We start from the raw sequence: 23,976 nt of genomic DNA, 5'->3' as shown, positions 1-23,976 counted from the left end.
AGAAACATTGGCTAACTGAACAATAGATGAGAACCCCAAATGGTGTGTAGTGCATTCAGTAGAGGTCTGCATGCCTTGGGCAAGACAATGTGAATGCATCGTTCGATGGCCTGCCTAAGCACAGTTCTTCCATTTCTTTACAGAGAGTAACATTCATTTCAGCACTGGTCAGTTTGCAAGTAAAATAACTGTCTAAGTCCAGACTGCACAGGACTAAGAGGGCACAGTGCCCAGTCAGATCTCACCTGTCATAAGGTGTATAACCATTCTGTTGCAAAAAGTCATCTTTTATCAGCTTGGCAACCTCCAAGGTAATTTTATCCGTTTCTGCCAAGGAAGCCTAGAAAAGTAAGGTAAACAGTTAGTTTAGTACTCAAGTCCATGAAGACACAGTATGTCCTGGCCAAGAAGAGCTATCTTTCAGTACCTGTGTCCTTTGCACCCTCTTAAGAAGGCATCAAGCAAAACTATGTCTTTTGGGTATTTCTCACTCCCTGCTATAGAACAGCCGAGTTAACTGATTGGCGAAATTAAGATGGGCCAAACATTCAGTAATTCTGCTTTAATTTTACCTGATGAGAAACAATGGAAAGAAAGTTTCCTTTAAGATAATGGAAAAGCCACCAGACACAGAAGGTTTACATGGCTTTGCTATGAGATATGTTGAAACATCACCTTCCTATGTAAAGAGATAAATTCATTCTTACCTTCCTCAATCCCTATGGAAGAAAAACTAGATCTCAGCATGCTAGATCAAGAAGTAATATTAAGGATTTGTACTAGCCTGCACAGTCACCAATGGCCTTTTCTTGTCTGGCATTCAAGGAAAGAAAAGGAGTTGATGACAATGCCTGTCATACAACACAGGACAGCCACAACCCTGCTGCACACTGTTGCTCTTGGCATCACAGGTCACGTTTCTCCACCTTCATCGTCCTTCAGCTAAACTGGGCCAATCGAGTTTTAAGTACCCCAGCTTGCTTTCTAGACAGGAAGTTTAGACCTTATTTCACAAGGAGACTAACAGAATTCTGAGATAAAAAAAAAAGAAAAAAGTATCTAACTGTTTTTCCACAATTCCCCCTTTCTAAAGGTTTGTTGCAGTTTTTAGCCAAGCCTAGACCAAAAGAAACTGTCAAAGACAACATCTCTGAGAATCACCACTTCCAACACTTCTATCATGGGAATAAATGCCTAGTCACAAGACTGGCTTATCAATATCCCTTCCACACCAAGGAATCAATTCTACCCTGCTCTGTAAACTGGTCTTTTAGAACATGGTTCTGTAAATAGAAAACTGCAGAAGGGCCTATGACCCCATTTCCTTTTCTTCAAAGACACATTTAGAGAAGAGAACTCTACTAGGCAAGATCTGGTGAAAGGCCTCATCTTGGTTGGGCTAGAATATCCATGAACAGAGAGAGCATTTCAGCTACACTAGAACACTGAAGTAAGTGAATTTAAGCGAGAATTTACAAAAGAAAAGTATCATCAAGCCAAGGTTTAGCAAATCTAAAAAAAGTATTTTCCATTAAAAGACAAACAACACGTAATAAAGCTGGAATAAAACATAGTTTGAGGCAGGAGAGTGACAATCTCCCAGTGGCTTTTTCACACTATGCAGTATCCATAGGGTCTGGTCTAAGACATGGTCAAAAGCCTGTGCTAGCCGTAAGAAAATGGAGGATGGCTCACAGACACCACATTTCCTCACAGCTGCTTACTCACCTTCCCCACAAGCTGCACAATCTCTGCAAGGTCCTCTTCCTCCTGTAGGATCTCTTTGGCCTTTGTCCTGAGAGGGACAAACTCTGTGAAATGCTTGTCGTAGTACTCGTCCAGGGCACGTGTGTATTTGCTGTAACTGATCAGCCAGTTGACGGACGGGAAGTGCTTGCGTTGTGCCAGCTTCTTATCCAGGCCCCAGAAAACCTGTCAGAAGCCAGAAAGATCAATCAGTGTTCCAAATCAAAAGTGAACCAAAGTAATTAAAGGCAATTAAAAAAAAAATACAGAAAGCAAGTCTGAGCGAACACAACATGGCAAAAGCTATCACAAATGAAAGCCCAAGAGAGAAAAAGCAAACCTGCCTTATGTTAATTTAACTATAGCAGTGACTTTCAAATACTCTTCTCAAAAATGAGTGCATCTTTTCAGCTGAGTTCAGACTTTCTCGAGACTGCTCGTGAGGGAGTAGTCAACCACATCAAAAACACCGTCGATGATGGCATGTAATTAAAGCGGAGACCTATTAGATGTAACTGATTTTCCCAAAACAGGACTGCAAACAGTTGCAAGACATTCATCTCCCCGTCAGCTTCTCTGAGGATATTTTGTGGTTTCAGTGCACCTGTATTAAGAATGGCTTGCTTTCTATCTCAGCTGAGAGACACATCTGAAGTGCAGCTCAATTGGCAGCAATCAGGAAGCACACAGATATTCCTGAGCAGTCGGCATTGGAATGAATTGCTACCTTCGCTCCCTCTTCCAAAGGGATCTCAAACACATCAGTTCAGAAACCATCTCATAAGGTCACCCGTTAGAACGTTTTCCAAAGCACCCTACAAAGCTGCACCTGTGTCAAATCAAAGCTCTCTCACCCCAGCCACTGGCACAAATGTCCTGAAGCACAACCATTTTGACTCTAACAAAGTGGACAGAGCAGCTGCAACGTTCTGGAACGTACCTGAACAATACCCAGCGTAGCAGATGTGACAGGATCAGAGAAGTCACCTCCTGGGGGTGAGACACTGAGCAGGAAGAGATAAGGAAAAGTTATCAGTTTCTCTTCACAGTTCAAAGTGAAGTCCTGAACACATGACTGCACAGCTCAGTGATCAGAGAAACCAGAAAAGTCAACAGAAATTCAAATAAGTAACAGATTGTAATGTGTTTGCAGAAAGTGTTTGATGCATACCCACACAGGTGTAACATCAAGCATACCACGAAATATAGATACATCAGTGACTGATTGACAGTATCAAGGTGATTTCAGTCACTTTATCTCCAGGTAGTAACTCCAGCTTGGATTATCAAACCTGTCTCAATTAGAACAGATTCAGCAAGTGTGCTGATAGAACATCATGAAACACAGTGCAGTGATTATTTTACAGAAAACAATATCCCAGTTTGAAATTATTTCAGATATTCACCTATACAATAACTACCTCAACTTCACGGGTGTTTGACATTCCAATATATGCCTTCCCAGAAATGAAAAAAAACATCTTCCAGTCTCAAAAGCACAATGCCCCTGGGTAGCATATGTTGTGAACAGCAGAACTAAGCAGAGCAAAGAATGGACTCCAGGTGTTCTTCCAGAGGTCCTTCTGAAAAGTGGGAAATTCACTTTGTCCATGGAATGATATACAAACCAGTATCACCTAGGAGAATGCCTGGGGACCAAATGCTTTTCACAGCCCATCACAGCCTGAAATATGCTGCTCCATGTAATTCTACTGTATTTGAGCAAGAGAATCACCATTCATTATGCCCCCAAGTGCACACACTGCTGCTCTCACTGCCCCTTCTTTCCTGCTCTGAGCATGGTTTGACATTCTTTTCAGACAGCTCTAATGACATTCTTTCCTGAGCCATTTGCTCCGATTGCTTCAAGTGACTGTGATTCCACACCACAAAGAACTACCTGTCCACATTCATTCCTTCTGCCCCCACGCACAATTTACCACCAGTTCTGAGTGAAATGAGACGAAGTATCTACCTACTCATTCCCATATTTTTAAGTTCTGCAGCTGCACAGAACAAGACCTTTCTGTCTGAAAAACAGGTACTCTGACATACAGAAACACAAACTGCCGCCAACACAAAGGCAAAGCAATGCAACACTCACGCTCCAACAATGCTGACGCTGCCTTCCCTTTCAGGATTTCCCAGACACTTCACTCTGCCAGCTCGCTCATAGAAAGAGGCTAGACGGGCACCAAGGTAGGCTGGATAACCACTGTCTGCAAACACCAACACACAGGAATTGAGTTAAGGGCTCAGAGTTTAAAGGATTGCATTTACAAGACTAGATTGAGGAAAGACTACTCACCAGCTGGCATTTCAGCCAATCGCCCTGAAATTTCTCTGAGGGCCTCAGCCCATCGGGAGGTGGAGTCTGCCATCATACTGACATGGTAGCCCATATCCCGGAAATACTCAGACAGGGTGATTCCTGTAACAAAGACAACAGCATGCTGCAGGATACAGTTCAGAAAGGAACTATATGTTTGCAGGTTGTCAGTAAGATGCAAATAAGCCAAATTATTTGAGTTTACATTTTGATGGAAACAGATAACGGAAGTTACTCTTTCTTCCCACTTGATCATGTCCCTGCTGTCTTTTTGTTGCTACTGTTCATTTCTTCTCACTCTCCCCATTTTTGTTTATGAACCACTCTGACTCATCTCACATTCCCATGTATTTCTTTGAAGAGACACAGCGATGTCACTGATGCTACTCTTTGCCACATTGAAACCATGAACAAAGACTCTTCTTCCTGTAAAATGTCTCCTTCCCTTTCAAACTAGTAGAATACAACAGTGAGAAAAGGTCATGTTTTATCTTAATTATCTGTCAACTCTTTGCATAAAAGAATTTAAAAAAAAACTCTAAAAGGCTGCAAAGGAAAGACAACTAACTTGCCAACTCAGAGAGTACTATTCCTGCCCATTAAGTGACTGTACTCGTCAGCAAAAAGCTAGTCACAAACAAAAGGTTACAGAATTAACACATGGAGAAAAACTATGCAAGCTGCTGCAGTAAGTTCACCTTATAAACAAAATTTACTCGATATTTGGAAACAGTAATCATATGCAAGCAAGCCAGACTCAATTAAGATAATAAAACTTGGTGCAGACAAGATCTGAAAGGGTTGACTTCTGAAACTAAGCAGGTTTCTTGGTACTGGCCATCTCAGGAACTAAAAATACTACAGCATGATGGCTTGCTCTACACACACAGCCTTTTTCATCCTCCTGTAAATCTTACCAGTATAGATGGAGGCTTCTCTGGCAGCCACAGGCATGTTGGAAGTATTTGCTACCAGAGCTGTTCTCTTCATGATGCTTTCTACCTTGCCATCAACTTCCATTGTTAACTAAAACACAAGAAAAGGAAAAAACCAAACTGTAACAGTAGTAAGTTTTTTTGTTAATTTTTTGTTGCTTTTATAACCCCAATGAAGCCTCATGAACACCTGAACAACAGAATGTATATCCTGACATTTGTGTAGAATTCCATTTATGAATCCCCTGGGATTTACATTCTTCAAGGCCACCTCAGCTTGACTTTCCCACCTTGTAATCAACCAACACACCCAAGCCTTTTACTCCTTATTTCTGACTGTGAAGTTTCAACTCAACAGTTCACACTATCTGGCTTTTCTCTCCTATTCTATAGATGACTGTGATGCTACAAGTTCCCTAATATATAGTAACAGGTAGGATTTCTGCCAGGGTTTCAAGACAGACAAGATGATCTTTTTCAAGTCACTTTACCAATAAGATATTTTATTCAGTTACAACACAAGTCCAATAGCAAGTCTTTCCAAGAAGGCTCACTCTCCTTGAAATCTCCATACTAACCTCAGGGAAATCTCTCAGTACTTCAGACATTTCATTTCCTCGTTCTCCACAGCCTACATAAATGATGACATCACTGTTGGAATACTTTGAGAGAGACTGTGAAATCACAGTCTTTCCACAACCAAATGCCCCAGGAATTGCTGTTGTACCCCCTTGTACACACCTGAGTGAAGAAAAAGAATTCTGATTTGCAAGGAACTCAAAAACAGCTCTCTTCCATCTTAGAATTTGTTTTCTAATAGAACTCCCTAATTAAAAGCACAAGGACAGGAGTGACATTCAGTGTTCGGGGTGAGAAGCACAGACATATTCCACTAAAGCAAAAAATCGAGGGAATAAACTATCCTTTTCTCCCACTGTCCTTGAAGTATGTGACTTATGCTGGTACAGCTTGACTTTTGGGCTTGAAACACAGAAGTTTTCACAGCTGGAAGCAGTGACAGAATGCAAATGCTAAGAAAAGAACAATTGTACTTAGCTGCGCATTACAAGAACAAGCAACACAATATTTTAGGACCAAAATAACTGAATCTAGAGTCTTACACCTTAGCTGCTTAAGTGAGCATTTTGTGTTACAGTTAAGTGCAATGGTTTTCATAAGTGGCAACTTCAAAATCATTGGGAACTACTCATCCTCAAGACCATGAAAAGAGATCCTACTCATGCATTCAAATAGCGATATCAAGTCTGAAAGTTCTAGCCTTTCTTCAGATTTGATGTGATTATGTTAAGCTCATGCATGTCCATTCTTTTCTAGATCAATGCACTAGAACTATTTTGTTAATCTTCTTTTTTTCCACTAGTGGATTCACCTGCCAAATACAGAAATATGCAATATTCAGCTAAATATTTTTGAGATTATGCTGTGACACACAGCGAAAGCTTGGTGTCTGTTTGCCCTTAAAAATACCTAAGGCTCTAAGGCCTCCTGCCTCTGCTTACCCCTAGGAGAGAGATTTCTTATATAGCAGAAAATAAAAGGTAGTACTCACGGGAAGAGGGCATCCAGGACCCGTTGGCCAGTTAATAAAGGGTGATTGGCAGGTAACTTCTCAGTAACAGGACGGACTTGACGTACAGGCCAGACCTGGACCATGGTGAACTTCTCCTTCACACCTTCAAATTCCAGCTCTAAGACAACATCCTAACAGAGAACACCAGACATCTGGAGTAGGTGAACAGCTGCACGCTGGACCAGCACACAAATTCTCATTTCAACTGCTCCATACAGCTAAGTCTTTGACCTCTTGGAACCTCAACACACTACCATCCCCTCCCAAGGGAAGTCTCTTTCCCATATCTACAATACCACCAGGGGAAAATAGCACAAGATGCAGCATACATTAAAAATATTCTTTTGAAGAGCTACTGAATTTTATATATTCATAAGATACTGTAGATCCCCACAGAGGTCAACAAACATGGCACACTGAAGTGCCATCGGGAAGCCATGGGCACAGAATGTAACTGCAGAAGATAATCATGCAATCTCTCCAGGCAGGGTAGCAGAAGCAGTCATTAACTCAGACACCTTGTTGCATGAAACACTTTCTAGCTGGCCTCATGCAGAACAGAAAGAGTACAACCATCTCATAAAACAGACATGGAATATATCAGCAACTGCTGTTTGGGAGACTTACTGAAGTGTCATAGTTTCCTGGAGGAGCAATGTATGTAACTGTACCCCTGTTCCGTGGGGGAAGCATGATTTTGTGTTTGATCAGGGAGTTTTCATTCACCACACCATAAATATCTCCACCAGTGATGTGGCTGCCAACCTAAAATCAGAACAGGTCTATTAGTCATAAGTTTTAAAAAAGAATCTTGACAAAGAAGCATAAAACATACTATAGCTATTAAGTCTAGCACTGTGATTACTCCCTTTATAAATGCTTTGTTACAGCACAGCAGCCCATTTACATAACTCATTACTATAACAGCACATTGCTAGCAACACTATCGGTGCTCAAGCACCTTTCAAGACTCAGACAGTAGCAATTACTGACAGATGCAAGAAATTTTCCTCCTTTCTTTTTTACCTCTCAATTTAATGTCCTAAGTAGAGAAAGGATAGCATATGCTAACCTGCAGGGTTGAAAAAAAAGATGCCACCGAGGGCTAAGGCCATGATATTGTCCAGCTCTAAGGCTATCTTCACCATTTGCAAAATGTGTGCTGCAGTCATTCTTTTTGCTCAGGTAACACCTGCTCCTGCTAATGCTTCCTGCAATTCCATGAGCTTCTTTACAGCTTGGGAAATACATTAAAAATTTGTAAATGTCTCATATACAGCAGCAACACACGGTAAGTCACATCAAGTAAGTTCTGGTGATCCACATCCAGTCTCATACATCATACCACCTCCTAGCATCCCTTTTTGCAAACTTAAATACAGCATTAACCACAGCTCCCAGCAGTCACAGCCTTAGCACACAGCTCCAGCCTCAAGTCCTGGTGGTAGAGGAGCAAGAGGGGAAGACAGGCTCGGCAGAACCTACCCGCAGACTTTTGGAAGGTGTGAAGTCCCATTTGACATCTCGGCTCAAAGCTGACACGTTGACACCTCTAGGGATATAGATACTTTTAGTCAGAGTGCTGATGTCCGAGAGAGGTCTCTGTATACCATCAAAAATAGCTCCCATAATGCCAGGCCCTAGTTCCACTGATAAGGGCTTCCCGGTACGGAGTACAGGATCTCCTACAGAGACACCAGCTGAAGATTTGCTGAGGAAAAGTTCTTCCAGAACAAGGGAAAGAAATAGGGCAGAAAGCATCACATTCACAACACTATACTCTTAAACCCCTTTTCTGACTTTAGAGTAATACTATTACTGTGTTACACATCACCATTTGAGAAGCACGTAGGCTTAATACTAAACATGGAATTTGCTAAAGCAACAAAGTTCATCATCCTCCAGAGAGGCAAAGAAGTGACAAATATTCTGCTTTACAATCATTTGTTGAGGTCAACTTTATGGATGAGTTCACTGGAGTGCCAGGCAGTGGGATGACAAAATATGAGACGTTTCTTACGTGTTCAAACCTAGAAAACAGGTTTGACTGTTAAAGTCAGATAATGTTATGAAATATGTAATTTTTTGCTTCAGAATTTGTTTAGAGAGCACAACTGATTTGACCTTGTGCCTTGCACACCCTGTTTGACAGCAGCCTAGTTTTAAAGGTAGTTTGTCTAAGACCAGCATTATTGCCCTCCTCTGGTATCAAGTTGTCAGGTCTATCCACTGTCTAAGCTCCGAGATGCACAATGGATTTTTCTCTGCAAAGGGCCAGCAGCTGGGCAAAAGGCCCTGTGAGAATACAAAAGAAACCTCTAAAATCTATACAAAACTAGAGATTAAATGCAGGTTGACTTCAGAGAGCCCTACAACAGAGCCCTCTCATCAGGAACCTAAGAGGAAACTATACTCAAACTTGTTCCAGGTACTGATGGAAGGCTAGTAGATGATGCCATCCAAAATTATAAATTTCTAGGTAGAGACAAGAGCTAGTCACCAGTTTACCAATGACCTCTTCAGAATAAAACTTTAGGAGCCACCACAGCCTTTTTCCTAGCCTCTACAGATACACAGAACCAACTCTGTGAAAAAAAAAAACAACAGACTGGCTTCAAGTTTTATGGCTTCTTTTCTGACATTTTCTCATATATATGCATATGTAATAGAAAATACATTTTAAATCAACTAGATTTTAGAATACATGCTGCATCATAGCTGGACCAAGATTCTGTAAGCACACTGCGGAAGCAAAAATGTAATCTATTACGTCTGGTAAAATACTCTGCCTAGAAGAAGGCATCCTGCCCACTTTATATTTCTTATTTAAGTGTTATACTTATCAAAAGCAAAGAGAAAAATGCAACAAATACTGCTTGGTAGTTTTGCCATTTATGGTTGGTATTTGTCAAAAAACTTTCCTAACAAAGAGCTATCACATTTAAATTAAAATGAACTTACATCCAAAGGCATGCATTATTACATTTCCACTTAAAACTGTTAAAAAAAAAAGTCTCTTTGCTGCACAGCCACACAAGGTAAGATTTACCTCAAAACCACCAGAATTTACAAAAGACCTGCAGAACAGATGTCCTGCTGGAACCTGAAGTATCAAGGGCTGGTCCCAGTCAGTTTTTTTTCATCATCTTCACCATAATCACCACTGTGTTCTGGACTGTGCAGTCTAATATGCTTGGAGGGATCAGTGAAAAGGATACATGTTTCTTCATACACCTGGACAGTTGCCAAATCACCTTCCAGTCGGATAATCTCCCCCACTAGTTCACTGTGTCCTACTCGTACCAGCTCATACATAGCAGCACCTGCCATGTTACATGCAGTGACCACTGTAAAAGACGGGCACACAGGTGAATGTTTCTCCTGTAGTTCAGGAAATTTACTCACCAGAAGTCAGTAAGAACCGCACAGCATAAGCCTGATATTCACCCAAATCAGACACACATTCTCCATTTCACAAATGGCTGCCTCAACTCCTGGTATTTCTAGCTCAAAAGTCAAAAGAATAAGTTTCCCTGGACTTTTCACAATGTTCTTTAAGCACAGTGAGAGGACACCATCAGATGTAGTAGCTCATAGACAATTCATGCCATAATTTCTCTTATCTGTTTTGACAGATGGCAAATGTTAAGGGGTTTAGAGAGGCAGTGAACTCTGACAGACCGGTTACACAGGCACTTCTCCCTTGCAGTGAGCTGGGCCACATTCCCATCTGGCTAAATTAAAACACACAGGAAAATGGCAAAACTCGCCTGATACCTGGTAGTTACATAAACCTGTGGATGGGGACCAGCATTTTCATGTTACTCAGACTTCTGTTTTCCTTGGTGGCATCTGGATGCTGACATAAACTATTTCCATGGATAGATCAAGACAAGGCACCTGCTAAATGCAGACGACTACAAAGCTTTCAAGAAAACACTATTTTTTATTTTATTTTGTAGAAAAGTGATGTCTATCTTAGGATATCTTCCAAAGATGTAGACTATTTTACAGCATGTTTTGGGCTTGAAACTTCCAGCTGCTTTGAGTCAGATTTCAGCAGTCATACATGAGGGCCTAGCTGCTTTAGAACCAAATTTATTATGTCTTGTACACTATGATCTCAGTAATGCACACAGGATTCACGTATTTACACAAAAATACATTTTTCACTCCTTGGGAAAGAAAGTTGTATCAGTTTAAAATGGCTTTTAAGTATCACTTCTGCAGTTAAGGAATTGGCAGTTAAAGAACCTGTGTCTATTCAGGTAGATATAAGCCAAGGGAGTTTCTTATTCACTAAATAAGCTGCATTAACAAAAATACTTGTTATTCTTTTGTTCTCACATTCTCATTCTTTCCTCCACCTCTTGAAGAGAATGCAGGAGGGAGCAGAAAAGCCAGCAGAGTCTGCATGTATTCAAAAGCTGTTTCCATCAGACCCTAAAGAAAGTATTTAAGCTGATAAAGATGAAGGAAGAGTGCTCCTTCTCCCAGTTGCAGTACTACCACACTCTGCCACCTTCCCTGATTCTTGCAGCTCCTTGCTGAGCCCCTCCAGCCCATGGTGCAGTAACACAAAACAGCTTGACACTGACAGGAGCTAAATATTTCAGAAAGCACAGGTGCAAACTGCATTTTAGTGAGAATGGACTATGTATCTCACACCCTTTCAGAGAAGGTTAACACACTGAGCCCGCAGATTTCTGAACAAGCAGCTTTATCTCATACAGAAAGTGTATCTTTTCTTTTTATTATTGTTGTTCTTATTCAACTGCATGTTTCTGCTCATTACATTTTTTAAAAAGATTAATTATTAATAACATCTTATTAGCATATTTTTAATGTTTTATCAGACTATAAGCCAGTGGTCCTCCTTAAAGTTCCCCCCCCAAAATAGATAAAAAGCACCAACCAGAGCTCTACGATACTTCTCCACTTTCAAGTGAACAAGATTAACAAGACACTAGATGAAACAAACTCTATGATTTCCTTTACAAAATAATACCTACCAGGTCCTGAGACTCCATGAACATAGCCGACAAAAGCCTCTCTGTCCTCATCACGGATTTTGGGGAGCTTGGAGAAGTCCATTTTGCCTGTTCAGCTGTACAGAAGGAAAAAATGAGAGTCAGTCCTGAAGAACACGTATGTAATACATTCCTTCTCTTCCTCCCCTCTGCTCTCTCCTTGTTTCCAGTTTGAAAGAATTTTGAACTCATAACCTGAAGCACGTTAACCACGCTGATTTTAAAGCTGTAAAAAGTTATAAAGTAACTAACTTAAACAAAAGAACTAAGATTCCTTATTGCAGAAACACAGGGGTAAAACATCACTCCATAATATGCTCCAAAAACTGCTGTTAAGTGAAAGAGCTGCGCTCCAAAATTGCCCTAACACTGCCCACTGTATCTAAGCTTGGTAACAGGATATTTAAACAATAGAAAATATCTCTTGTCTTCCACATCTCATCTACCCTCCTTCAAAATATGGAGTTTTCCACAATTCTGAGTGAGCAAGAGAATGTTCTGGGTCTGCTTTACTGCCACCAGTCTCTAAAAAGCAATACTACAAATATTAATTGTGAAAATTCTATTTTTGCTATCTTAAGCTGCTGAATCAGTTTTCAGAGGAAGAAACACACACTTTCACAAGCACCAGCACACAAACACGTGAGTCCTTTCTATGTGCCTCACAGCTACATGTTATGCAGACTTTGCTGCCAGTGAAACCCATGGAGCATTATAGAAGAACTGAGCTTGACTAAAACCCCTAACTTGCAACAGTTAAACAACAGGCCAGTACCTGTTTGGAGAATCTAAACAACTGTCACAGGTAACACGATTTCATAAACAGTCTTCCTCCATCCGTGTTTGTCCTGTGATCGACAGTTGGACTGTCCTGCGTCTGGTCTGGATATGAGTATTTAATGGTTTTGCTTTGTGAGCCCTTACCGTGCTGTTACCTTGGAAACTGATTAGTATTAGAGAACTGTCAGGTCACTCTCTACCCATTTCTACCGGATTAACACACTTAGGACACAGCCCTGGTGAAAGGTGTGCTCTGGCAGCCCCAGCACCCAGTGCTGATCAACAGGGCCTATCCAGCACAGGCCCATGGTTCAGGGACGTGAACTATGTGAGGCATCTGTTGACACTCACAGTCTCTTGAGAAGCTTGATCTAACGCACATCTTCTGCAAGGCAGCAAATAAAAAGGCATATCCAGGCTGGAAAAACAGCCCCACGTACAATAAGCAAGACAACAACCACATGCCACCCCTTCCACCACCATTAAAGGATACTTTTGTGCCTGTTCTTCAGGAGCAGCAGCTGACATCGGCTATTCTTAATATCTTACAACTGTTTTCCAACTTTTTAATACTACACTACAAGTCCTCTGCCCCTCAGCCTCTTTACCAATATAAATATTTTAAACCAGTGGCTCTGCTCTGTAAGAAAAAGATCTCCCACGACTCCAACCCCTTATTAAGCCTGAAGGAATAGCTTCTTCCAGGCTCCATGTCTCTCTGGAGTGGTTTCTGTATCATGGCTGCCATTGATTCATTTCACAGCAGCCACTCCAACAGTTGATGATGACTCAGTCACCACCAGTCTGAAGCAGACTGGTCTCAAGACCAAAGGCTAAGTCATATATCCCTTAGATCCCTCTCCTCTCCATAACCGTAGTTTATTTTTCACACTGCCTGTTGTTTAGGCCCAGAATACAATTTTAATTTCCCTGCTTTTTTCTCAAAAGCCTCCTCTGACAAATGGCAGAGGGGAGGTCCTCACAAAGCAATCTGCAGTTCCTGAGCAGCTGCTAAGAGCTGGTTCTGATCAAACTAACATAACCATCTCATCTTTTTTGCTTTGAACAACTAAGACACTGCAAAACTCAAGCACAATTACTGTTCCTACTGAAAAAAGCAGTTGTTCTTATAAATCTACTTAAAACATTTGCTTCAACATACCATAGAGAACAATCTCTAGAGTCCCACTATCAAAATCTTCTATAGAAGCACAATAAACTCTCATAACTGAATTAGTGATGCTGCCTGGCAATTAGACAGGGTCCCATATGAAAGAGTCAGATTACAAAAGCAAGAAATCAGGAAGAACACTGGCCTGTTTCAATTTAAATTACCTTTTCTTCCTAAACAAAGCCTGCTTGAAGAGACTGTTTATCTTTTAGGGAGGCAAGTAGAAACCTCAGGTAGTCATTCTGCAGGTTAAGTGGCAACATCCTGACACTCAACACACCTTCCTCTCCGGCTCCTATGGCTGCTCTGTTCCCTCTCTCTTCCAACAGTTACCTTTCCAAATTGCTGGTGAAGCCAAGTAAAAGAGAAGGGGATTCCTCCACTAGACCACCTAGCAACACACCAATAAACCCTGTCTTGTTATGATCCCTAGAACCTGCACCACCTGCTTTTAAACACATACCTATTAATTATTCCAAGTGTAAAAGATGCGGTGATTTCTTCCTCACCTTTGTTTCACCTCCTCTCTACCTCCAAAGTACAATTTCCACAAAGCCAGTGCTCACCCAGTCAAGCTGACCCCTTTTTTTAAAAGGCTACACAACTTTTAACACTGAAGAAACAAATGAAGAAAAAAAAAAGAGCTGTTATCTTCTCTGCATCATTTTCTTGTGCTCGTATATTAGCACTACAGATTTTCATTTTAAATGGAAAAGTCCTTGAGGGCCAAAATGTTGCCTTAAATACCTACAGTGTTAAATGTTTTCATTGCCAGTACTCAGAGAAAATGAAATTCTGTAAAGCATGTCAGGATTTGCTAAACACATCATCATGTGTATGGAGACAGTATGTACTTAACCCAGAAATAACGGTAGCTGGCCATTTTAGAAATCTACCGAGCTCCTACAGCCTTTCAGAGGCCTCTTGCCACTGTATATTAGGCACTATGTGCAATTCCCTTCCACGAAAGTCCACTTGCACACATACACAGGGTATTAGCTTAATTTTAATTCCCTTCTGAGAAAAGATGCATCTTGTATCCTTTACAACTTATATACAGGAATCTCCCCTGCCTAAAACAGTTCACCAATTATTTTAAGCATGATCCAAAGCTCTAGCAGTTATATTCTGATTAACAGTGTCAGAAACCCAAATATTACTTGCAGCAGAATCTCCTCTGACTAAAGGTGATCTATTACACTAATTTTATAGTCATAATTAAATAATAAAGGGCCTATAACCTGAGCTTTCTACCTTGGTTTCTCCCCAGCACAGCAATCTGGCTACACAATAACCCCAAAAATGTAACTGCCCTGCTCTCAATGCTGGAGAAACCTGTTTTCTACCACGGTTCCTTGGTTTTGGTTCAAGCATTTCATCAGACCCAAAATCTACACAATGAACTGCCTTACCAGAAAGATCTTTTCAAAATTAAGACTTGGGTGAGATTTTCAGAAGGAGCCTTCTTGCAGCAAGGAAGAAAATCCATGACAATTTTATCACATAAACACCGATTCTTACCTTATTTTGCAGAAACAGGGAGTAACAAAAATCCACAGGCCCAATTCAAAAGCAGGAATTCAGCAGCTAAGCATCACCACTTACGAAATAATTGTCCTTCTAGTGCCCCTACACAGAAGGATGAGAAAGCCTGCTGCAGAGGGGAAAGAAATTTCTGCCACACAGCAGAGGCATAACCACCTGACTTGATGAGTCATCAGTCTCTCCCTCTCTCCCACCAGCACCGAGGAATGCCGCAATAGCAAATCAAGCCACCTAGAGCCCAGCTGAACTCCCGTCTGTGCCCTCCTTACTGCACGGGACCGAGCAGAAGAAATTAAAAGGATTCAGCATTTGCATTAAGGGCCTCCTACAAAGCCAATAATCCCAATGTCCCAAGTGGTGCATACTACTACATAAAGATCCTTGAAAGGGAGATGTGTGCTTTCTGCTGGAATCCATTTACTTGCCAGCCCTCCAGTATAATATAGCCGTGTCAGTGTGTGCTCTGCTCTGGAAGAGCTTAACAGAACAACTGGTTAACAACAGACTGCACAGGGAGGCACTGAAGACACAGTAATACTAATTGCCTGAGCATGTAGAACAGTATTGATTGTGTCCAAGAGTCTTGTGGGGCTTATGCTGAGGCCCTTCCCCTAGCTAGCAGCAGCATTGATGCAACTGCACAACATCCAGCACCTCAGCAGAGTGATGTGCCAGCCTGAGTGACAGCTGGAATTTGTTTTCAGAGATCAACAGGCACTGACATTGTCCTGTGTGCTGTACAGAACATGAGCAGCTTTGTGATCTCTCCCCAAGAAACTGCCTGAGTTGAAGAGTTCCCTGCAGTCTTCACAATTTCTCAAGACTATCTGCACAAGTTCTAGGATTAGCAACACTTCAAACTGGCACAAAAGCTCAAAAACACTAACCAAAATTGTAGTTAACAGCACAATATCAGTAATTCAGAAGCAGCAGCAGTCCATTAACAAGTTACCAGTGCTAAGACTCATTCTGCTGGAGTAATTTTGAACTAAGGTAATAGATTTTACTATATCTGAAACAGACTAATGTGTGCTTACTTCCTAGTGTAGAAAAATGGGAGTCAGAATATAAGCCCTTGCTTTCAATTTCTGGGCAAGCTTAATAGGCATACACAGTAAAATGTAGCCAAATAAAGTTTCCCAAAGAAAATCCTGCCTCCTCCTTTTCTTAATAAAAGCCTGGACATTACAGGATAGTAAAGATTACAACCCACACTGGACAATCAGCTTAGTGTCACACTTGAGTCATGCTTCAGAATCAAGACTCCCAACACCTATGTGTTCACCTGAGCAGACTCTGGCACAGTGCATAAATCCAGTGCCCAGCTGCATGAAGATCTGCTGCAAGGGCCTCATAAATAATACAATAACCACTACCACAGATTTCCTGTAATTTGGATGGTTTATACTTCCCCTTCCAACAGATGATATTTTTAAGAGGAAGTATTAAAAAAAAAAGTCAACGCCTAAGTTACAAGACAAATGCAGAAGTTCAGCAACATTTCCGTATCTAGAATTTGGGATATTGCCCCAGAAAAAAACCAACATGCCCAGAGCAGTAACACAGGTCACTGGGAAAGGAAGTCAAACAGTATTCTCAGGAAATCTGTTCCTTCACACTATGCAGGGTTATAATTTTACTATAAAACAGCAGGGAAAATTACTCCAGATTTCTCAGTCACCAAACAGCAAAACTGCTGAGGTTGGAAGGCACCTCTGGCAATTGTCTACTTCCAACACCTTGCTCAAAGCAAACTAATGTAGGCTGCTCAGGGCCATGTCCAGAGGGGTTTTGATCACCTCCAAGGATGAAGACATCACATCTCTGGGCAATCTGTTCCAGTGTTCAGACACCCTCATAGTAAAAAGTATTTTCTTACATTTTAAGGGAATTCCTGGTAATTCAGTTTGTGTCCATTGTTTTTTGTTACTTCAGCATTTACCACTGAGAAGAGTCTGGCTCTATCCTCTATGTTCCCTCCCATTAGATGTTTACATACTTTACACTAAGATCCTCAGAGCCTTCTCTTCCCAAGGCTACCTAATCCCAGCTCTCTCATCCTCTTCTGCTAGCTCCAAATGCTTAACTGTCTTGTGGTCCTCTTCTGGACTCCCACCATTAAGCCATGTCTTCTACTGGAGAATCCAGAAACAGACACAGTGCTCCAGATGTGGTTTCCACCGAGCTTAACCGAGGCGAAAAACCACCTCCCTGAACCTGTTGGCAGGATTCTCCCAAATGCAGCCCAGGATAGTGCTGGCTGCCTTTGCCATGAGGACACGTTGGCAGCTGATGTTCCCCTTGAGGACCTCTAGTCCTTTTCAACAAAGCCACTTTGCAGTCAATCAGTCCTCAGGTGCAGGACTTGGCATTTTCCTTTGTCAAACTTCATGGGATTCCCATCAGCCTATTTTTTCAGTCTGTCAGGGTCCCTCTGTACAGCAGCACAGCCCTCTGCTATATCAAACATGTCCCAGTTATGTCACCTGCACTCTAATGGAACCAGGCAGGAGTCACCTCCTGTGCTCAACACTATGATGCGGCTCAGTCTTCTCATGACACAGACACTGTGAAGCTAATTGCACCAACCTTCTTGCCACAAGCTCTGAGCTAGAAGTATTATTTCTTAAACTCAACATATGGATATTCATCCATTAATTATTCCAGTTGCCACAGGGCACTTTGAGGCCACCTCTGCACTGGGTAGATCTGGAACCCGCTTAAGTGATGCTCAGTTACATATTGTGGACCCATCTGCAATCCTACAAGACAATTCGTCTTTCACGCAACTTGTTTCTTGGGTACTATAAAGCCCCTTACTCTCACATGAGGCTTGCTCTACTCAGCACATCTACACATAAATCCAGGTGTATTGAATAAAAAAGACAGGGAAGAGAATCATGCTGCCACTGTCATCGCAGTACAAAGTGGCTACAAAGTGAGACTGCGCAACAGGGAATTCATGAAGCCCATCACGAGCTCCTACTGTCCTCTTCCTCAAAACAGGTAAGGATTTACCTGTGGGTATGCCAATACATACCAGCCTGATGCTTCAAACAAACATCATGCCTTGCACACAAGCTAAACATATAAAAATATTCAATACATATATACAACATAAGCATATATTCCTAAAACAAAGGAGAGATGTGAAGTCTGTTCATGCAAGACGTACTACCATCACAAGCTGTTAGTCAAGTACCCAAGCTTTTATTCAGAAGCCCAGTTAGCTGGGCCCAGAAGCTTCAGTTAGCCCGGAACAGGACCAGAACAAAGCTGTGTTTGAATGTGACCAAGAAGCTTGCAGCTCAAATAAAACTAGATAGAAAGGCTGGCAAGGTATTCATTGCATAACTGCTCTGACCCACTAAAGATCTGATCAGCTCAGTAGATAACTGGCCTTCGGACATCAAACGCAGCTGTCGTGCTATATCTAGAATTGCTAAAGACTCTAGTTTAATAAAATCAAATACTCTTGTTACTAGAGAAAACCACACTGTTCATGTGGAAAAAAAAAACATCTTCATCAGATGACTGGTTATAAACTATAGTTTCCCATAATAGGGCTTTCTACAACAATTCTTTCCTCTCAACCCAAAAGGCTTCTCCAGAGGAAGAAATAGATGACCATCCCCTTAGTTCTTACTTGCTACACTGCTTCACAATTTTACTACTGTGAAAAATCTGACATGCCTTTCAGCCTGCTACACATTCTGCCCTTTCTTTGACTTGATTGACTTTTACACAAAAGAAAGATCTAATGCAACTGAAATCCAAATCACAATATAGAATACTAACACAATATTCATTTTGGTGTTCTGCAGTGACCTTCTTTTCTTATCCTGATCCTGTCATCTAGCTGCTACAGCTGAAAAGTTCTGCAGCCATCTGCTCTGTGTAATGCTCAGTCATTTCCTCTACATGAGCAATTTTCTTTAACCTAACATTACTGCCAAACTAAAATCCATCCTTGCTTATATTAAGTAAAAGTCACTCTTCTTTGAGGTGTATTGGGCACTGTAACTTGAAATACTTTTTATAGTTCTAACCTTTAAGACAAGAAACATTCAAACGAGAAGAATGCAAAGCTGTAAGCAACTACAGCAGAAAACTTAAGTAAAGTTCAGTACAGCTGAAGATCTTACCTCAACAGACATAAGGTGTGCAATTTCACAAAACAACTGTTGCTAGATTTTTAAGTCAAGCTCAGTTTTACATACAGAAACATACTAATAGTTTGGGCTCATTAAAACAGATGGGGGCTCCCCTTCAAGTGTCACCACTGCTTAACTTCCTTTCCCCGGGTGTAACAGCTGAAGTACTGAGCACTAGTTTAGAATAAGTATTTCATCATTACACTTAACTTTCAGATAATCTTTAAAGTTGGGATATTGTGGAATCTTCAGTTTATTATGCAAGGTATTTGGCAGCTAGTTTGAAGACCTGAACCAGGATTAAGATTGCATGAAAGTCTTTGAGAAAGATCCAATGCCCCTAACAGAGAGAAGTACTCTTTTATAGCACCTTTGGTATAATGAAACACCTGGTTGGAATCACAACACACATACTGGCACTGGATTCTAGTAAAAGGATATTTCGTTGAGGTTGACTTTTCCGGTAATGGAAAACTTCACCTTTATATTTTAAAGCAAGCGAAGTCACATTTGGCGATTTTATGTTCAATAAAAGTATACAATGAAGTATTTACAGCTTCTTTAGAACAGCCAGCACCCCTCCAACATATTAAATTTTAACATTGTTAAACTACATATTGTGGTGATGCAAATTTATCTCATGATAACAAAAACCTCAAAATTTCAAGGATTTACAGGAAATCCACATAATAGAACTGCCTTGTTAGACATCCTTACCAATGTTATCTGCATTTAGCCAAAAACACCGTTCTAATTTTTTTCTAGAGAGCTGCTTTTTAAGGTATTACTTTCATAGCGGGAAATGGAGTAATGATACAGTGTAACAATGACACAGGTTTGCCCCACTAACTGAACTTCTTGGAAGATGCAATTTCATTGTTCAGTTTTAAAAAGCTGTCAATGCAGGCTGTTACATGAAACTTGCAAACCCAAAAGCTTTTGTCCAGCTATAGTAAGCTATTCCAATACAGGCACAGTTTTCTCTCTATAAAGTCAATGGCTTTTCCCATAACCTTTCCATACCTCCTCACACGTGACATCCCAACCACAACAGGACTGCTCTTCATGCTTAAGGTACAGAACACAGACCAGCATCACAACTGACATCCAGACCACCTCTCTTTTCCATGAACAACCACAAACCACTCTGGTAAACAAGCATAACTATGGCAAAATAGAACTGTCCAGAGGCACCATGCATGTATTAGACCACTGTCAGACAAATGATTTCTGAAGAGAGTAAGCAGTGACACTGAAATTTACTGTTACACAAACTCAGAGGAGTACTCAAGCTGATGAAGCAAGAAAATAAATTCACCTAAAACTGATAATCTTCTGCCATCTGGTTAAGTGATAGTAATAAGGTCTGTTAGGCCAAGACTTTCAGGATTTAGCCATATACATCTTAAAGGTTTTCAAAGTAAGTGTATCATTTCAGTAAAGCCAAGCCTTGGAAGGTAAAGTCTGCTAGAGAAGCCATATAATATATGGAAGTCTAGAAAGCTGGCAGCAAAGGGTCATCCTTTCCAAGGCACAGAGGTGCTGAACTTGAGAGCTTGGCAAAAATAGAAGAAATAAATGCATAGATGAAATAAAGTAGCCAAACAAAACATATCTTTGAGACTGTAGAACTTACTGCCATGAGAGATAACCAAACCCCAGAATTTAGTATAAGCTTAGCTGTCCACTCTCAAAGGGGAGAAGGCAGTAGAAATATCAAAGAGGAACAAAAAACCTTTTCATAACATAAAAGAAGGTACAACAATGACAACCAGAATATCCAGTCTAAGCCAGTTTTGCATGTTGGACCTTTAGGTGACTACTGTAATCCATACAGGAAACAAAGGTTTAAAAGTTTAGATTCATTCTACTTCCTCTTCTAGAGTAGGTCCCCATTTCTCTCTGCCCAGATGGAAGGTTAAAGAAGTCACATGTTTTAAGATGTTGAATAAGAATGAATGAGCATGATATTCCAGTTGACTAAATGGTCTGTTTTCCTTGGTATAATTCCAGCCTAAAAAAAAAAATCATGTGGATACCATTGTTCAACAATACCTCAATATTTCCAAGTCTAAAATCCCCTACTTTTTAACCAATGAAACAAGTATGGAGGAAAGAAACTATTTCAGGCAAAGTAGTGTTGGGTTATTGCATGGCTTGTGTTTCGTAGGGTTTTTTTAAAAAGACAGAGAAAGAAAAAGGGGAACTACTACTTGGCCAGTAATAGCATTCAACATTTTATGGTCAACACCATCCCTTTACTCTTTCTAGAAGAGTAACCAGGAACATGGCCTTAGCTCACAAACATGCAATTTAAAACCACAAGGGAAAACCATCAATTGGAATTTTCAGGGCTCAGTAATCCTAAGAGACACTATCATGGTATCTCAACACAAGAGGTAAAGTGTAGTGCCTCTAAATGTCTCTTCAGGGAAATCATTTAGTAACCTGCTGGTCTGTAGCAGCTTTGGATGACAACAGGCAGTTCCAGCACCCATGTGAGTCTGGAAGATAAATCCACAAAGTCATACTGGGAAAAAAATTTAGATAACAAAAGCACAGTGAGGCCTACAGACTTTAAGACAAGATTAATGAGGTATAAAACTGCTAATATATACTTAGACCAAAATAAAGGCTAAATTTAATCTAATGCTCTAGAAGAGTTAAGCAAACAGTACTAACTGTTCATGGCTCCACCCTTATATTATCACTATCTGTAGAAAATAATTCTTGATTTGGAAAATGAAAAGGCTGCATTCACAGGAAACAGATCGCATGTTACTATTGCAACACAAGACTTCAACCTCCATCCGAGCAGTCAGCTGATGCCAGCAGTCATTTTCCACTGTTGCCTTAATCTCTCCTTCCCTGTACTCTCAAGTTGATGACCATGGTGATTTAGTATTTCTGAATGCCACGCTTTGCCACCCGATTACAAAATTAAAACTAGTTTGTTTCCCACATAAAAGAATAAAACTTTTCCAGAAGACTTCACATAAGAAACTAACAGGTAGAGAAAAAATAAGTTCCATTATTTTTGGTAATTTAAAGACCTGTAGACTCTGACCTCACTTCACACACTCTTAAGTAGAAAATAATAAAATGTTGATACAATTAAATATTTATGTTTGCTGGTCGTTTAAAGGCCTTTAAAAATACTGCACAGAAAAGCCAAACATTAGCTACTGCAGATCTGCAGTGTCGAAGTCAGCACAAATACAGCAACTTACAGTATACTGAGGATCTGCCTCAGCTACTCAAACTTCCACTACCAAATGCCAACTTGTATTTGGCACGTTCTTGCTGAAGTGCTACCAAGGGGTGGGCTAGTAAATTACCTCCAGCAGTCTGTCAGCAGGCTTTCCTCCTTGTCCAGCCCCTCTGCACTTCATCAAGTGGTATTAGCATTTCAAATATCGCGCTAGATCAAATAGCCAGTGTACTTTGCTGAAGTATTGCATTACAATGAATAAAAGTATCACCAAATTGCTTTTATGCCCAGCAGGAGTGCAAGTTCTCTGAGGGAAGCCAGTAAAGCCTTAGGAAGAGAGGTTTTACTTTCTTTTACTTCTTCCTAAGAAAGCACATCACTTTGGGCAACTGCATTGAGTGGATGGATCTTGACACATCACATACTGCAATGTCACTGCCAACTGTAACATGCACAATATCATCCAGTCATGTATCATTTCTTCCTTGCCTCTAAGTGAATGATAAGTGTTCCATTTGGAACACCTCACCTAAACTGGAATTTTTTCACTGGCTACAGGAAATCGCATTTGGAATCCCATTTGATGTGCCATCAGTATATTCAACCGCAAAACAACAGGTGGGCTTCTCGGCTAGGAATGGGCTGCAGTCAGAAACCCGCAGCAGCATTCCTGCTCCACAACCTTGATGCTCTGTCTCTGCTGGGCTGCGGTCAAGGCATAGAAAGATTCAGTTCCACCCACTCAAGATGGTGGGATGACCCGGCACTGAAACCCGGCCACTATCACCCCTTCCCTTTTTTATAAGGGATTCCGGAATAACCCTGGGGTATCTCACTCGGCGTCTGCGAGATGTCTCAGCAGGTTTCTCACTCAGGAGCTGCTTCGCTTCCAGATCTCATCTCCCTGAGCAGCAGGACCGGGAAGCGCACGGCCGCCTTCCCGCTGGGACACGGCGGCTCCGTAAAGGTCGGCTGCCCGGGGGCCCCGGCGACACCCGCTCCGCAGGGCCGAGGCCGCGCTGCCTCAGGAAGCGGCTCCGCGGGGACCCCGCGCCGCTCCCGGGCAGGGACCGAGCGGGATGGCGGGAGCCGAGCCCCCGCTTCACCGGAGGGAAGGACGCCCTGAGGGCACGCCTCGGGAGAGGCGAGGGGAGCGGTGCAGGGCGAGGGAAGGGCCCGAGCGCCTCACCTGGGCCGGCCCGGCGCGCCCGATCCGCCCGATGCGCCCGAGTCCCCCCGGCAGCGACGGCGGCAAAGGCAGCGCTCGATCAGCTGACGCCGGGCCCCGCGCGCATGCGCCGCGCTGGACCGCGCCGCGCACCGGAAGTGCCCGGCGCAAGCCTTGCCCAACTCGGGGCGGGGCTTCACCTGCCCAGCCCAGGCCGCTTCCGAGCAAAGGCGAGCCGGGCGCAGCGGGGCGCGGCGATTGGCCGTCCTGCACCACGTGGCAGACTCGTCGCCCCGCCCTCGAGTCACGCGGGGCC

The 23,976-nt window shown here is 41.8% G+C and overlaps 1 protein-coding gene across 2 annotated transcripts in view; it reads right to left on the bottom strand.

Annotated features, from left to right (window-relative positions):
* Positions 1–23,780, bottom strand: part of ATP6V1A (ATPase H+ transporting V1 subunit A) — a 29,099-nt gene extending 5,319 nt beyond the window's left edge. The window contains exons 1-13 of one of the 2 annotated variants that reach the window (XM_027681293.1): positions 23,682–23,780; positions 11,614–11,708; positions 9,820–9,948; positions 8,087–8,301; positions 7,229–7,366; positions 6,581–6,732; positions 5,589–5,751; positions 4,993–5,101; positions 4,055–4,177; positions 3,851–3,965; positions 2,687–2,750; positions 1,729–1,932; positions 246–340 (exon numbers count right to left, since the gene is read on the bottom strand). In XM_027681293.1, coding sequence (XP_027537094.1) covers positions 246–340; positions 1,729–1,932; positions 2,687–2,750; positions 3,851–3,965; positions 4,055–4,177; positions 4,993–5,101; positions 5,589–5,751; positions 6,581–6,732; positions 7,229–7,366; positions 8,087–8,301; positions 9,820–9,948; positions 11,614–11,695 — 1,589 coding nt within the window. In that variant the 5' untranslated portion in view covers positions 11,696–11,708; positions 23,682–23,780. Of the gene's footprint in view, positions 1–245; positions 341–1,728; positions 1,933–2,686; positions 2,751–3,850; positions 3,966–4,054; positions 4,178–4,992; positions 5,102–5,588; positions 5,752–6,580; positions 6,733–7,228; positions 7,367–8,086; positions 8,302–9,819; positions 9,949–11,613; positions 11,709–15,103; positions 15,306–23,681 lie in introns of those variants that run through there. The other variant, XM_027681291.1, reaches the window with a different exon arrangement.
* Positions 23,781–23,976: the final 196 nt, after the last annotated feature.

This window comes from Neopelma chrysocephalum, unplaced genomic scaffold (genome assembly GCF_003984885.1).
Source record: "Neopelma chrysocephalum unplaced genomic scaffold, ASM398488v2 Primary Assembly neopelma1_60, whole genome shotgun sequence".
Taxonomy (NCBI): domain Eukaryota; kingdom Metazoa; phylum Chordata; class Aves; order Passeriformes; family Pipridae; genus Neopelma; species Neopelma chrysocephalum.
The sequence above is the reverse complement of the archived record's forward strand: the minus strand, read 5'-3'. Positions and strand labels throughout refer to the sequence as shown.